The sequence below is a fragment of the Musa acuminata genome, chromosome BXJ1-11 (genome assembly GCF_036884655.1).
Source record: "Musa acuminata AAA Group cultivar baxijiao chromosome BXJ1-11, Cavendish_Baxijiao_AAA, whole genome shotgun sequence".
Lineage (NCBI taxonomy): Eukaryota > Viridiplantae > Streptophyta > Magnoliopsida > Zingiberales > Musaceae > Musa > Musa acuminata.
The window spans coordinates 16792233-16808799 of NC_088337.1; the positions used below are offsets into that span (position 1 = coordinate 16792233).

Below are 16567 nucleotides of genomic sequence, written 5' to 3' on the forward strand. Positions count from 1 at the left end.
TGGATAGAAGACAAATTTAATATCCTCCTTCGACGTTTATTCTTTCTGACACTTTCTACTGCTCACCAGGCCAACTTTATGGATGACGGATGACACATGGACTTTTCCCGATCTAACTGCCAGTGATACTGATGCATCATCATCAATGACAGCATTAAGTACACTCCAGAGCGGAGGAGCTGCCCATTCCATCTGAACTTGGGACAGTCTCAGAAGTCATATCAGACACTGTTGAACCATGCACAGGCAAAAAAGTAACAGGTCGTAAGCCAAATGCTTCTCTTTTTGTCCACATCCATTGTAGAAGTGTGGAAAGATCATACTGCACAGCTGTAGTTACGACCTGTACACTCTAAGAAGTAAATTTTATGGGTTATATCACAAAATGGATCTCTTTTTCTGCATTAAAATTATGTTCTTTCTTTTTTATCTTTTGCTTTGTGCTGACATCCATATATTTGGTGTTCACTTTTCGTTTGTGGCGTGTACAAGATATCTGATTTAGGACAATAAATGTGAAGGCAGGATCTGTATAGGATGAAAGACAAAATAAAAAAAGAGTAAAATACATATAAAAAATCCCCTCTTTAGTAGCATAATTTTATTCATAATTTTGTAAATGTAAAAAAAAATTGTATTTGATCAATAACAATTATATATAAAATTCTTCTTAAATACTTTAAATGGCAGAGAATCAGCCCTTTCTTTTCTTTGGTCATTGAAGTCTTGGGCAATTTATAATCCTTGTTGACTTCTTAAAGTTCAATAAACATTTTAATCAGATTTTATGATTAGTTTTTATTGATTATTGTCTATCGATAACTATCATGAATGTGTGAATAAGAAAAATTATGTGATTGTTATGATTCAAAAAAAAAAAGAGCTTCACTTAGACCTGAATAGCAAAGGTTTAGAAATCAAATATTTCTGTAACCATGCTGGCTGGTAAAGGAGTTGATTGAAATATTAATCAAGTCAGAAAATTTGAAGTTTAGGAATCCAATCAAAATTTGCCCAAAAGTTGAAGAGAATATAGCAGCTTGGCTTTTGTCTAAAGAAAAGTTTTCAATAAAAAACCTATATAGTAAGATTTAATAATACAAGAAAATGATTATTGGATCTGTGGTGGATCAGGGCATCTAATCTCTGTGGTTTGGAGCATTGAAATAGGTCAGATTCACATAGCACAGTGACGAAGTCACAGGACAAATTCTGATGCCACATGCAGTTATCTCAGATCGCTCAGAGAAGGATTCCATCCTGTTGAGACATGAGATGCCCCAAAAACTAGGGTTTGCAACCTATAAAATTCACCCGACACTATTCTCAGATCAGATCAGAAGCACGCTTTCGATTCAATTCATAAAGAGTCCGAGACCTACTGATCCATCACCAGCAGATATGGAAGACGTAGGTCTCAAAAAAGCAAGCTTTCATGTCAAGCCTTGCAGATACTGAAAACAACTGCACAGAGTCACTTATCTAAGCAAAGCTTTCGATCCATTGACAAGTAGGCTCAGATTCACATAGCATAGCGACAAAAATCACAGAACAAATTCTGATGTCGCTTGGAGATATGAAATCATGCAACAGTGCAACCAGTGACACCCGGGGGATTTCATCCTGAGGAATGAGATGCGCCCTATAAAGCTTACACAATACTTTTCTCGGATCAGATCTGGAGCAAGCTTTCAGTCCAATCATTTGAGGGTACTGATCCAATACCACCAGATGGTGAAGAAATTTCTGACAAAAAAGCAAACTTACTGAATGTTAAGAACTTCACTGTATTCTCCAGCTCAAGTGCAGGACAACCTATCTAAGCAAAGCTTTCAATTCATCGACAATAATGTGAGAATTTAACTGTAGTCTCCACCTTAATTAATGGATTCCTTCCATGTTCAACCACAGTGTGGCATAACTATTTTAAACACCATTAAATTATCACATAAGACAATGAACAAGCTACTCAGTATCAGACTGGATGCATCTTAATTATGATGTTGACAAGAATTTGGCATCCAGACAACAGCCATGCTTGCGCCACTCCTCTAAGTAGTATGGAAAAGCAAAAACAACAAGTCTAAAGAGAAGCCAAGGCAGATCATGATATGATTATGTTTTTCCTGCATTGGGATAACAACACAATATATTACGATATCATATGATTTGGAAGGGAATCCAGAACATTCAACAGAGGTTATCATATGAGTGTGGAGGGCCATGTGATAGATGGCTAAAAAAGTCTTGCTTCAGGGGCCTCACATGGTCATGTTCATTAAACAATTAATTCCAAGAAGCTTCACAATAATACAAGAAATCCTAACACAGGTTTGAATGCCATAGCCTACCCTACAAGCTTCCAAAGACAACAAAATAAAAGAAGAATTTGGTAAAGTTTAACCAGGAAAGCTTCTCATTCCAAGAATTAGGATAGACCCAGTATTTACAATATTAGCTCAGAAATCAAGGATCAAGACTCTGGCATAAAAAGCACATAAGAGTGCCTCCCAAGCAAGCAATCAAGACATTATATATACGTGCATGAAGGCAACCTCCAAATAGTGTGCAACAAAACATGAACAGAACAACAGAATATAATTGAAATGAATAATAGCATTTTAGTTCAACTAGAGATTACATCAGACACAGAATCTTGTGCAACATTTCTTTTCTACAATTGGATCCACCAGAACAACCATGGTTATCCAGTCCCTTTTTCGGCACTTGATTACACATCCCATTTGTTTTCTTCTCCCAGAAACAAAAGATTTAGTCAAATCCATAACATATGAAACCCTAAGAGAGTCTAATCTTGACTCAACACCATATCACCAAGACAAACAGCATTATGACAAAGAAATGAGAAATTTGACCCCAAAAAGAAGCAGATAGGAGCTACACAAGTTTCATGGCCATGAAACATAAAAGACTTGGGTTTAGAAATTAAGAACCAATGGGGAAAAAGAGTAAAGAAAATTGAAATAGACAAGAAGTTCACCTGGGCAGAATTGAAATAACCCAACGATGAGGTCCCTTCAATATTTTTGGTCTTTTCTAAACAACTTAAAGTAATAATAAACTTGTTTCAAAATAAAATAAATCTCTAAAAATTAAACCTTCAGCTTCTTTCACCTAATTCACCTTTTCAATAAACCAAAAAATATTATTTACTTAGGTCATCAGCCACTTCCAAATACCAGCAGTTCAGCAAAAAATTGACACTTGCTAGGGTACCATTTGATCAAGCTGCATCTGCTCAAAGGCACCAACGACTGCAGCTTCATCAAGGCTGTCAGGCTGACTATCTGAATTGGAACCCTCAACGCCATTAGCAGGCTGCAATCTAGAAGGACCAGGCAGCAACACAGACACAGTGCCTATTTTCTTAGGTGGGGATTCTCTCACCAAAGAGTGGACCCATGATAGATCAGGTTCCTCACCGTTATCCTGCAGCTCAAAGAACGGCGATTGCTTGTGAAGATCAAGCTCATCGCCATTCACTCCCCAGTCAAATGTCCCAGAGGGCGACGACACCCATTTTGACCATGATGCATTAACAGGAGAACTTACAACCAAGGATGTTCCAGAACCAAGATCACGAGAGCTCATGCTCCGTGGTGTCTGCAGCTGTTTCTCCCAGTGAGCATACAAACTCGAATGAGAATTCAAGGGAGAGATGGGTTCCATGCTTCTAGGGGACATCCTGCCAGGCGAAGAAACACCAAGTGAGGCCTGCAACAGAGCTGAGCGACGAGAGAGCTGGTGGCCTTCAGTGGCTTTGGGCGAGAACACTGTGTTAATCGGCGAGAGCAGGCTCTGCTGCTGCTGAAACTGACCGAGAATAGCAGCCTCGTGAGATGGAGAAAAAAAGGGCCCCTCGTCAGATTTATATTTTGGAGACGAGGCAAATTCAGCTGAGAAGAGATCATCAACGTTTGACGGAGCAAGGGTCTTCGACGGTGCCATCCGACTCCCCAGAGAAGAGCTCAGACGAGTGTAGCATAGATCATCTATCAGCTGCTGAGCATCGCATTCATGCATCACAGAAAAATCATCCGAAGGCATGTCTCTTGCGCTGAGAGACGAGCGCAGCCTGCTCGCCTGGAGATTGCTCCCGGGAAGATGCAACACAGGCACGTTGGGCTGAGCCCATGCCAATGAAGAGTGGCCGACACCGTTGGCAGACGGGGACACGGGTTGCGTGAAGGGAGGCATTGCTGTGGAGACCGAAGATGGCGACCCAGGCATGAGGCCCATGGCAGCAACCGCCTCCATCGCAGCGGAGCACGACGACAGAGGAGATGGCACAGCAGAGCCGGTGGACACGTAGAGAGGCCGGAGCTCTTCGCGAGTATGGGCGAAGAAACAGACACGGCGAGAGCAGTTAGTGCCGTCCTTGCAGAGCCTCGTGCGGTACTGCGCTGGGTGAAGCCAACACTCAAACACCCCATGCGCATACTCACACATGTCGCCCCTCGTGCACGCACCCTTCCGGAAGTCAGGGCACGGGACGCAGCTGTAGTGAAACTTCCTTGGGTCACGCCGGCGAGCGTTCTCGCCGGGATGGACGAAGGGGCACTCGGTCCAGTCATGGGAGTACGCCCTCGAACATGGCCGCACCTTGAACGAGTACATCCGGAACTCATCAGTCGCGTAGATGCTGTTCTTGATGTCCGGAAGCGACGGATCCACAGGGTACTCTTTCTTCTCCGGAAAAGCAGGTGGCTGGATTTCTTGGGCCTTTGCAGTCATCACAGGAGAGGAAGCCGAACGGGAGAATGGGGATCCGTTCGCATCAGGATAGGAAGACAGGGGCGGCGAATCCGAGCTCGACAGTCGCGTTGTCACGCGAAGAGCACGATGCTGGTGATCTTCAACTGTACCATTAGAGCTCCTCCCCAGGAGTTGTTCCAGCGCAGTCCTCACATCAGGCAACTTCGGAGGCACGACGACTACGTCAGCAGGCCGGTGGCCATTGGCGTCGACAGAGTTGGGGTTGGCACCGGCAGAAAGCACCAACTTCACGGCGTCGGCAGCGCTCGGAGATCCGCCTGAGGCAGCGCAGTGCAAGGCCGTGGTGCCGTCGAGCGCAGCCGCACGGTTGATGTCGACTGAAGAAGTCAACGAGAGGAGTAGCCCGAGGACGTCGAGGCTGCCATAGGTGGCGGCGACCATAAGCGGGGTGCGGCGCTCGAGGACCATCCGGTTGGAGCCCTTCTCGCGCCCGTACCAAAGGCCGAACTCGTCGATGGCGGACGGGTCGCGGTCGAGCGATCGCCTGAAGGCGTCGACATCGTTATTCGCCGCGAGCTCGAGGAGGTTCGAGAACGAGTCGTCGAGCTCTACAGCAAGGTGGTTCATCGCTTTCGGCGGCGGAGCCACCACCGATACAGTTAGGGTTCTTGGGCTTCTCTTCTCGCGAGGTTGGTAACGACTAAGGCCTTATGCGCTCGGGGCCGCCACAAATGCTTCGGTTCGCCGGAGATCGGCCTGCGAGAGATTTGTAGAACAAGATTCAATCTTTTCTCTTGCTGCAAGCAAGATTAAGCGGATTAAGTATGGAAAACGCCGAAAAATCAGAAGAAATCAGTAAAATATTCCCAAGATTCCTATCGACAAACACACAAAACACACCGAGATGGATAAATGACTATCAATAAAGATCCAAAAAACCGAAGAGCCCACCAGTTCCTTTAGCTGATGTAGAGCGAGCAGCAAAGAATGGATCGAGTTCACCACCAAACGGCCAAGGATCAGTTCAAACCCCCACCGAATCTTCACCTGTCGGATCAGCAGAGCCAGGAGGCGGCGAAGGGCACCTCGAAGTCCGGGCGACCCCGCAACCAGACCTCCATCGACCGAGATCGGACTCGCAGAGGGAAGGGAGCGAGGTGAGAAGTAGCTTGGAAATCGAGACGATATGAAACGCTCGTGGAATGAAATAAAAGCCAAATTCGGGGAACGAGAATTTCACTGAACTCCTCTCCCCGTCTCTTTAATCTTCTACCGCGCTTGTAATATAGAACGCGCTCTTAACAAAATCTATTAAAGCACACCCGTCGTAGAGACCAAAAATGATCATCGTCATTCGTAGACACTGATGGATCCCAATATCTCTTGTTGGAACCCACCTCATTTTGCCAATTAGAAGCCATCGAACCGACACACAGGAGCTACGATCTACTGATGGAATTTGAACTCGTGGCCTCGGGGACGTCGCTGGATGGGGACTCCGGGCTGTTCCGGACTCGAGGCAGCAGTCAAATCGGGCTCATAGCGCGGTCAGTTCCGGTGGAAAAAGTCCAACAAAACTTGACCTGGCCCTCTCTCCAACCCACCCGCGTTGACTCCCAGTGGAAGCGCGCCACCTCATGCTTCCAACTCCCCTTGGCCACTGAATCACCCAAGATACACCTACGCGGTGACGCGATGCGTCCCTCGGCTCCTCGGCCCGACATCACCGGGGATCGTTCTCGTGGTTGATTTCCGGGATTTTTTTTACGCTTATTATTCACCGTTTCCTTTTTTTTAATCAAAAATAAAATTTCGAGATTTTTAAAATTTTAGTATTCACTATTTTTTTATTATTGACAATCACTTTATATTGATAATTTTTTAAAAATAATAAAATAATATTATATTAATTATAACCTAATATTATTGATTTAATCTGTTTTTCCTCAAGCTCTTAATGAATCTCATTGCTAACGTTGCTTTCGGCTGATATCATCGCCATCAATATACTCGCCTCCCCTAGATGTTATTTTCTGAGAAAAAAAAAAAAGAAAAAATAATTTCTAAAAATTTACTGGAAAAATCTCAAAAATTATTATTATTATTTTACTATAAAGGCATTTCTTACCCGCTCAGCTATCTTTAGGCTATTAAAAAAATATACCAGTAGTATATTTTTATATTTTTCATCCGGTGGAAAAAAATTTGCATTGTCTTCGATGATGAGTCAAGAATCAGGATAATTCCGCTGAGTTACGTCCCCGACTTCACCCACGCACGACTTACCCAACGAGAAAGATATTGGCCCATTGCGCGCAAGCTTTGTCCGTAGGGCATTGCACGTTCTTTTATGAGATAGGCTTGGTCTCCAAAGCATGGGCAATGAGCTTCGCAACCGTTCGCGAGCAGCCACGTATTCAGTAAGCATCATTCAACTGCGCAACTACTCGGTCAGGATGTGGCGGGTCCCTGGTGGGTCCAGTCAGTCTATTTCAGTCATTGGACGGGTAAGTGAATTGAGCATTTTCGGTGGTTACTCTTAAATGATTACGTCGAGTGGCCAGTTCATCAATTTATTTATATTTAGTCCATTCATGTGTACTACAGATGAACCTGAATAATTTAAAATATTTATTGTATTAGATATTTAAATAAATATTCTCTCGTGTAATAAAAAATATTAAAAAAAACTTTTATATGAAAATATTGTTTTACATAAGATGGGTAATAATGCAAGTTGAGATTGTTGTACAAATTAAATCTGAATCAAATAATAGTAAAAAATTGTTTGGAGAGACATGATTTGTCATGGGATATCTAGCAGGTTGTTTATTTATGAGAATCAAAACATCTACTTAAAAATCAGAATATTAAGTCATTTATGAGATATATTACAAATTATTGGAAAGCTCAATAAGTCAAGAATCCAAAATATGTTTGAAGTTTCCTACTAGTCTCTACAAAGGTCACTATGATTTCTTTGCTTAAGTCTTTTAATGAGTGTTATATTGATTTTTGGTCTTCAAAATAGTGAAGAATTAATGCCTTTGGAAACACCGCTTAGAGAAGTATTCCAAACCATCCATCTCATAAAATCAAATATAAGTATAGTTTTTCTGACAAATAATTGAGGGCGTTCCTAAAATCAATATCCAAACTTTAACTCTCAGGAGTGTAATAATAATTTCATTTCCATGATCGTCTTAACCAGTCAACTTAAATAGGCAGAAGAAGCTTGCATTGTCAATATGAGGTTTCAGGGATTCTTAACAAGCAAAATTTTTTTTTTGAAACTTAAGATATTTTTTTTGGCATGTTATGGGAAAAGAATGAGAGGGCACTAAAGACTACGGTTGCGTAAACATTTAGAATTTTATGTTTTCATATGTTTATAAAAGCTTTCTCATTTTTTTGGTTGTGTAAGTGAGGATTCAAATAGAAGTTTCAGCCAAAAGGCTACATGGTATTGCATTTCTTACCTAAATGCATCTTTATCTTTTTCTAATTAATTACCATCATGATTAATCATACACATTATTGAAATTTGAAAAAAAAAATTTAATTTCCTATTGGGGATTTTTTATCCCACGTTATCATCTTTAGTCCCTCCTCCTTAATTTTGTACGAGTGGCTGTTCATATAACAAAGGGTGAAAGAAATAACACTAAAAAAATATAGTGAACAATCTAAATAATTCACTATATGTAAATAATAAAAAATATATAAAAAATATTTCTTCGAGTTGACCCAATATAAGCTCAAGTTCTTAATTTTGAGGATATCTCTCAAATTTTTTACTTTTTAAGTAATTAGTTTCTATTAAGAATCCATATACTCATCCTAATAATTCACAATATCCTTTTGATATTATTCACGTAAGTCTTACTATTTTATTATAAATAATAAAATTATTCATTAGTATCGATTGATATTATATATTGATGTATAAAAAAAATAAAAAAAATGACCCAAGATTTAGTTTTAGGATATTTTTTTTTCCTTCCTAATTTCTTCGCACATAAGTTATACTTGAATGAGAATAAAGTGCATCTAAGTTATAAATAATAATTTTTTTAGGTTAAGTCATAAATAAATAGAATATAGCCTTTATCACCCTCGGTCTTCCAAAATATATATCAATATGCCCCTTAACTATATGAAATAATAATTAAAACATCGAAAGAAGCTAAATATATTCAATTAAAGAGAAATTTTAAAACTCAAGCTTTAACCCTTGTTTTTATTCAAGTTAAGAGATCGATTTCTACTAATAATCGATTATGAAGATTAAACGAGTGAGAATAGGATTGAGTGAGAGAGTGAACGAGCAGCAGAGGAGAGGAGAAAGATTTAAAGGGTCAAAATAGGACCCACTGATCATTTAAGAAAGATTTAAGGGTCTAAATAAGAGCCCAACAGTCAAATTGACTGTCGAAAGTTGATTTGATTTAAATGTTGGTTTGTTGGTTAGGTTGGCTTTTACTACTACTAACTAATATCAATCGGAACGATCAAATTATAACTATAGTGGGTACAATCAGCTAGTAGATTAATATGTATCATATGTTTCATACCATTTCGAATGGTACATCCATGCTCTTATTAATATGTATGTAGCTAATTTATAGCAATGGAAAGGACATTAAGTAAGAACTTCAATTTATAGTCAAATGTATACAAACTAAAGAATAATAAAATATCAATTGAAAGAATTAATGATCAGATACCGAATTCAAAATTACACTATATTACAAGGACTATTAGTTAAAGTTACGTATGCATAACGTATAAATTGTTTAATTGTTTACATCAAGGTTAGGAAAGCTTTCATAGAGATGGAATTGAGGAGGGCCAAAATAGTAAATCCCTATATATCAAATATGGTAGTAACATCGAACCTTCAATTGATGCAACACTTATCGTCTCCAAACCTCCTTACATTAATGGAAGTCTCGTGAATCAAAGTAGGCTGTTATTTTCTTCGTTGACCTTATAACTTGAATGAACCATAAGCTCCTTCGGCAACAGCAAAAGCAAAAACAAAAGCAAAAGCAAATCTTGATTTGCCTGTTCTCTGTGGAGATCCCGATTCCGAGTGCTTTTGCAGATCGAATGGATTGTCTGCAGCCACGGAGGACTTGGCTACTTAGAAGTCAACAGGCAATTAATAGCCTCCTCATGTTCTCAACAACCTCTCTTGCCTTGCTGCTCACAACACTTCCATGTCACATGGCCAAGCAAGTCAAGCCAAGAGGATGACCAGCACAGGCAAGTTTGTTTGCTCATTGCCTCGGCTTCTGCGTGGGGCCCGAATAGAAATTGTACATGTTTTCATTTATGAACAGTTGCGCATGGATTTGATAATAGATAAAATGAAAAATAATCATATAATATAATATGAACATATTATAAGAAATCAGATAATTTAGTTAAATGAGATGTTTTTCTTAAAAAAAAACTAAATAGTGGAAAAAAATTGTTCGCTACCGATTTTAAATAATTGAGACATTATAACTTATTATTCTTGTGATTTTTCTTTCAATAATAATTGATAATATTTTTATTTATAGATATAATTTTAATAGCAGATAAAAAAAGAAAAAAAAATCATCAAACATAGTATAAGCATATTCTAAAAAAATAAAACTAATATTTTTTCTCTTTTTTTATTTTTTTGACAGAGAACCAATATTAGTGGTGTGAATAATTAGATATAAACAAGATGAGAGAGGCTCGTCTATAATGATATTCATATATGCTAAGTAGCCGTAATAAATGTGGCTGTTAGAAGATATGAAAAAATTACTATTCTTTATAAGAAGAAAGATACAATGCAAAGGAAAACTTAAAATCACTTCACTAAGATCTATCTATAACGATCCAAAGACTCAATTTAGCTGATAATATGAGTTTCTATATAGTTAAAAAAAAAAATCAATATAGTCAATCTTAAATAATTGGGACATATAGTTTTGCTACAAGTTGGAAAGTGACCTAAAATGATTTTAATAGAAAATATAAATAAACGTTTGAAATCTCTCGGTCTAATTAAATATTGAAGGAAATGCATATACATAACTCTAAATAATTGAGACATTACATTTTATTGTTGTTGTATCAATCCTGAGGTTCTTCTAGCCTTGACAACATATATGTTCAGTGACAGAAAACAAACCGAATGCAATGAAGCAAGATGTACAATTTGTAGATGCAAATGGAAATATGGATGCAACCGTGTTTAGAGAGACTGCAAAAGTAGATGATGATGACTTGTGGAACTTAATGTGAGTGGAACTTTATGTCAAATGTGAGGAACTCAAGATTAGTCACAGAGCCAGTGGAACTTAAATGTCAAATCTCCACTGATTTGTTGGATTCTTGATCACCAATATTGTTAATCAAGAAACAAACCAGGACACTTGATATATTAGAGATAAGATGGCAGGAGTCACACCAAATGCATGAAAGGTTCAGATATCATTCCACAATACTTGTTGCATCCACCTTACTGCATCAGTATCCTAAAACCAGTCATATATTTACAGCCATATACCCATATTACATGACCCTACTTAAAACATATCTAAACACAAAGTTTGCAATCCCCTTTGCCATCTCAAAGAAAATAGAACCAAAGATGTGGCAGAAAACTCAAGTCCTAAGTAGAAAGGGGAATGAGAAAGAATAATGTGAAACCAACAAAAACAGGATTTCCGATTTCTTTCACACATACATATATATGTTTGTTTAGTTTTTATCTACACCCACCCAACTTACAGCTGCAACGATCCATCCTTCAGCAATTTTGAGCTGAGGCTACTGAACCGCTCCCTCGAGTACTGCCTTGATGCCTTCCTCCAGTCCGTGCCTGCCTTCATCATTGCTGCGAATTCCTCATAACTTATCCTCCCATCCTGTGACAAAAAGCCCCCAAAACAGAAAGATATTAGATTATTGCTCATAACAATTTTTATTGTTTTAAGTTCATAAAGAAGTTGCTGAGATCAATAAAGAAGCAGAAATAATATATGGTAGCTTAGTTTCCTTATACATTATTTTCATTTTCCAATTGTCTATTTAACAAAAAGAAGAATTCTTGGACTGCATATGAGAGTTAGGAAGCAAAAAGCATGCACATGTAAAGAAAAGGTTGTAGGGGTGTTAGCGAAGGCAATATGGTTACTGACCTTGTCTGTGTCTACATCATGAATGATAGCATTAATGACTTCTTCATGATTTGTACCTAAGTCATCGACCAAGGAGTCCCTGAGCTCTTCAATTTCTATGTATCCACTCTTGTTCTGATCAAAGTATGAAAAGGCCTTGTGCAGGTGTTCATCATTTCCGATCTTTCGTAAGTGAATTGAAACAGCAACAAATTCTCCATAGTCCAGGGTGCCAGTTCCATCAACATCAGCCTGTATCAGCAACAATATATAATTAGTCTAGCAGTTTTTGAAACAATATTTTCATTGTAAACATGTGGGGATAAATTACGACACTTTTTTAACAATTTGTGCAGCCATATCTCTCCCTTTTACTTTTTCAGAAGTTCTATTATTGTGGATCATAAATTGCAAGAATAGTAATCAAGGCTTGTATCTTTGCTTTCAAGCATACATGCAGGGGTTTGACAAGACCACAAGTCGGATACAGCCTCTCGAAAAAAAACTAAGACACTCGGTGATGTACTCACTGCTTCCATTAATATCTGTACATCTGCATCAGGAATCTGGTGACCAAGCTTACGCAAACCAAATTTCAGCTCCTCAAAAGTTATTTTTCCATTTTTGTTTATATCCATCTTCTCAAACATATCCTTAATGTCTGCAACTTCCTCAACAGATAAATATTCGGCCACCACCTGGAATGATTAGTCTGCGTGTGTCAGTGGCTGAATTCTGTTTGAACAAGAACATTGATGAAGTAACATAGCCAGAGGTCAGGTATCAAGAAAATTCTTAGTCATGCATAGTATTGGGAATCAAATGTGAATGTTGTGTGTGTTATTAACTGGACATGAAATGAATACATCAATGAATTTTCTTAGCTCTTACCCTTAGTGCTTTCTTTTTAAATTTGTTCATCACAGAGAACTGCTGGAGTCTTGCACGGACGGTTTCACCTAGATTTACGTTAGGAGCCTTCGTGGCATTCTGCAGCCATGAATGATCTGCAACGTTGAGGTATATCTTAAAGATGCAGTACATGCTATGAACACTAGATCAACTAAAGAAAGTAGACATACATAGAATAATGATGCAAGCATTTTACTCAGCCAGTATGAGTTACAAGTTGAGGGTAACTTTTGTCGAGCATACATGGCAGTGTAAAAACCCAACGGAAAGGTAGTATCTAGTAAGTGTCCAACGGTGCTAAATTTTTGCAAAGAATGAATAATAATGACTCCTTGACTTGTTGGGCACATTGAGCATAAACTACAATAATGTAAACAGAATAAATGAGAAGGTAAGTGAAATGGATATGGAGTTAAAAATTACCAATCACTTGCTGAGCTGTAAACCTCTGCTTGGGATCTGGATCAAGCATATGCCTGACAAGATCTTTAGCACTATCAGAAACTTTTGGCCATGGTTCTCTTTTAAAATCAATGACAGAACGAAGAATTGCCTGTGCCACACCTTGTTCAGATTCTGCACTTGCATAAAAAGTTAGATCACTACCAGATGTTGAGAAGCAAAATAGATGTGCACACCTACAAGCTCTCATAAAATTCCCTAATATTTATCATCCTTCTATGGAAGAAAATTTGCCTGCCCAAAATGGGGGTACACCACAAAGCAGGATGTAAAGAATCACGCCTGCACTCCAGACATCAACTTCTGGGCCATAATTTCTCTTTAAAACTTCTGGTGCCATGTAATAAGGACTGCCAACAATTTCAGTGAAGCAGTCACCTTGTAAAAGAAAAAAGAAGATAATCACAAATTGATATATAGACTAAGCTGATTGAATTTCCTTAAGGGATGATTGTAACTAGCAAGTGGAACAAAAACATTGAAATTCAGGATTCATGAGCATCTTTCTTTTAAGTTTTAATGCTTGAAGGTAAAATGTAAGCAAAAGACAACACAAAATAGGTATCCCTTCCAGCAATTTACCAGGTCTGAAGAACACAGACAACCCGAAATCAATGGCCTTCAATGGGGCGTTTTCCTTTTTGTTCCCAAACAAGAAGTTCTCAGGTTTGAGATCCCGGTGCATGACACCATGTTTGTGACACACCTGACCATGACATAAAGCAAAGTAAACCTTTACTCAGTAACTTCTTAACTAACGTTAAAATTACCAGTGTTATCTATAGTATGAACACTCAGAAGAATATGGGCAGAAAATTATAATCCTGAACCAGAAAGAAATACTGAAATTGCAACACAAAATCATACAGAGATCAAGCTACCAGTGGTTCAAAATATTTACTCATTCATGGAAGGGCTCCATCTAGATAAAATGGAAGGAAAGACCACATTTAAATCGAGGTGGATGAATGCTGCACTAATTATCAATATTCTTTCATGGCAAGCTGATCCTCCATGGAAATTGTTAAACCTTGTTAGAGATGTTGGTCCTTGTCGTTGCCTTTTACTAGAGTAAACATCTTTCTTGGAACCTCTTACTAGAGTTTAGACTCCGTCATATCTACCGAGAGGGTAACAAGTGCGCCAATTGGTTGGCCAAACTTGCAAGGTAATCTAGATCTTCTCATTTTAGCCAGACTTTAGTTTCCCTTTTGTGTGCTGATTCTATAAGCACTGATTTTTAGGATGATAATATAATTTTTCTTTTTTCATTGTTGTGAAAGAAGAATAAGAAATTTAGATATATGAGAAGAAGATAAAATTTCAAAAAACTGAAAATTTGTAGCCATCTACCAATAACTAATTGGAACACATTCAGAATCAATATGACCTCTGTAAGCAATGGAAGAATATACAAGGAATTAGTACCTTCAACTTCAGCAAATGTGAAATAAATAAGGCTATTTCAGAAAGGTTAAATTTCAGTAATTCTACAAAACAACACACCACTTCATGAATCATTAGGTAGGAAACATGAGTAGTTGCACAGAAGATTCAAGTAAAAGAGCACATCATAGCGCAAAATTTAAAGCATATCTTAAGAAGGATGTAGAGATCAGACCTGAATGACTTCTATGATGGTGCGTGTGACGGCAGCCGCTGCCCGTTCGGTGTAATGCCCCCTAGCGACGATGCGGTCGAAGAGCTCCCCTCCTTCGCAGAGCTCCATCACAAGGTGGACGGCGCCGTCGTCTTCGTAGGTGTCCTTGAGCTTCACGATGTTGGGGTGAGCGGGCAAGTGCCTCATGATCTCCACCTCCCTGCGCACGTCCTCGATGTCCACTGCCGTGCGCAGCTTCTTCTTGGAGATGGACTTGCAGGCAAGGTGCTCCCCCGTGGCCTTGTCGGTGCAGAGGTAGGTGACGCCGAACTCGCCGCGGCCGAGCACCTGCCCCAGCTCGTACCGGCTGCCGATGTCGCGGCCGGTAGGTTTCCTGAGGACGACAAGGACGGGGCCCGGCCCGCGGTTGTAGTCGATCGAGAAGGGGTTCGGCCTCTTCTCCTTTTTCTTCCTTCTCGCCTTCTTCTTCCTCTCCGGATCGGCGGGCGCCGCACAGCAATTGCCCATTGGGATTCAGGATGTCCTGCGACCAAGATCCGATCTTTCCTTCAAGGACCTACCTAAAGAACCAGGCGCTTCTCAAAATTGCTGGATCCAACAGGGGCAACAGCAAGACGAGATCTTTCCGTCAAATCTCCACGAAAGAGGCCAAAACACCAATGAAAGGTCACTTCTTGCAGCTTAAAAGACAAGTTTTGGTCTTTTCTGGTGGAACCAAGAGAAGAGACACAGAACAGGAAGCTCGTCGAGGATTAATCTTGCGAGGTTAAAATCGTTGGGACAACCATCGAAACGATAACCAGAACAAGAATAGACTGAAATTCGGGAAATCAGGATAAAAAAGGAAGGATTTTATGATCGGAGAGAGCCAACGATGCGACCTTTGGGAGATGTCCAAAGGGGTTATCAATGTGAACAGGCCGTGATAGTGGTTGGAGGGGAGTCAAAGCTTGACGCACTTTTGATCTTTGGACGTCTCTCTCCTCTCTCCCCCTATTTCTCTCTCTTATTACAAAAGAGAGGGGAAAAAAAAAAGGAAGGTGAATCGCACAGATCAACACAAATTACCTGTGTCCTCGTTTCCATGCTCCAACCAGTTTCTGCTCCCAATTGCAGGACACAAACAACATGTCTAGACCAGCATGCCCCTTTTAGGCAAACAGAATCCACCATCAAACAGAACTCTCTTTGAAGATAATTTTGAACATTAGTTGAGGAGAGACTTCAACCAAAGGAAACAGGAGATCGGAGAGATATATATATACATATATATATATATATATATATACTTATACATAAATACATACATACATAGATATATATATATATATATATACATAAGTATATATATATATGTATACATATGTAAACATATATATACTTCCACTGTCATCCATCAACCCTCTAAAACCGTCCAAAGCAATTCCCACAATTGCTTAAAAGATCGTCGCCAAATTCCACCGTCATCTCCACCACTGCAGATCATCCTTTGATCTCCCTATGAATTGCAACAGGTTCTGGTTTCCTACCTTACTGCTGCTGCAATTTAGTTATCCCTATTCGAAAATCAAAAAAAAAAAAAAATTCGTTCCTATATTGCTGCAAATTTCATCGTAAGTTGCTGAAATTTTTTGACGAGAATTCTGCTATCGCAACTTACACCAATTTT

The 16567-nt window shown here is 39.3% G+C and overlaps 2 protein-coding genes across 4 annotated transcripts; both read right to left on the minus strand.

Annotated features, from left to right (window-relative positions):
• Window positions 1-2579: 2579 nt before the first annotated feature.
• Window positions 2580-6065, minus strand: LOC135597223 (zinc finger CCCH domain-containing protein 24-like). 2 transcript variants are annotated; one of them, XM_065089890.1, is made up of 2 exons: window positions 5689-6065; window positions 2580-5493 (listed from the first exon to the last, which is right to left on the minus strand). In XM_065089890.1, the coding sequence occupies exon 2, from the start codon at window positions 5362-5364 to the stop codon at window positions 3229-3231; it is 2136 nt and encodes a 711-aa protein (XP_064945962.1). In that variant the 5' UTR covers window positions 5365-5493; window positions 5689-6065; the 3' UTR covers window positions 2580-3228. The 2 variants fall into 2 exon arrangements, with proteins under 2 accessions (XP_064945962.1, XP_064945963.1); XM_065089891.1 differs by having other exon boundaries at window positions 2580-5534.
• Window positions 6066-11195: 5130 nt separating this feature from the next.
• On the minus strand, window positions 11196-15875 carry LOC135597224 (calcium-dependent protein kinase 20-like). Of its 2 annotated transcripts, XM_065089892.1 has the most exons (8): window positions 14899-15873; window positions 13860-13983; window positions 13512-13655; window positions 13239-13391; window positions 12795-12910; window positions 12434-12601; window positions 11925-12155; window positions 11196-11651 (listed from the first exon to the last, which is right to left on the minus strand). In XM_065089892.1, the coding sequence occupies exons 1-8, from the start codon at window positions 15403-15405 to the stop codon at window positions 11511-11513; spliced, it is 1584 nt and encodes a 527-aa protein (XP_064945964.1). In that variant the 5' UTR covers window positions 15406-15873; the 3' UTR covers window positions 11196-11510. The 2 variants fall into 2 exon arrangements, with proteins under 2 accessions (XP_064945964.1, XP_064945965.1); XM_065089893.1 differs by lacking the exon at window positions 13512-13655 and having other exon boundaries at window positions 14899-15875.
• Between the last annotated feature and the right edge of the window lie 692 nt (window positions 15876-16567).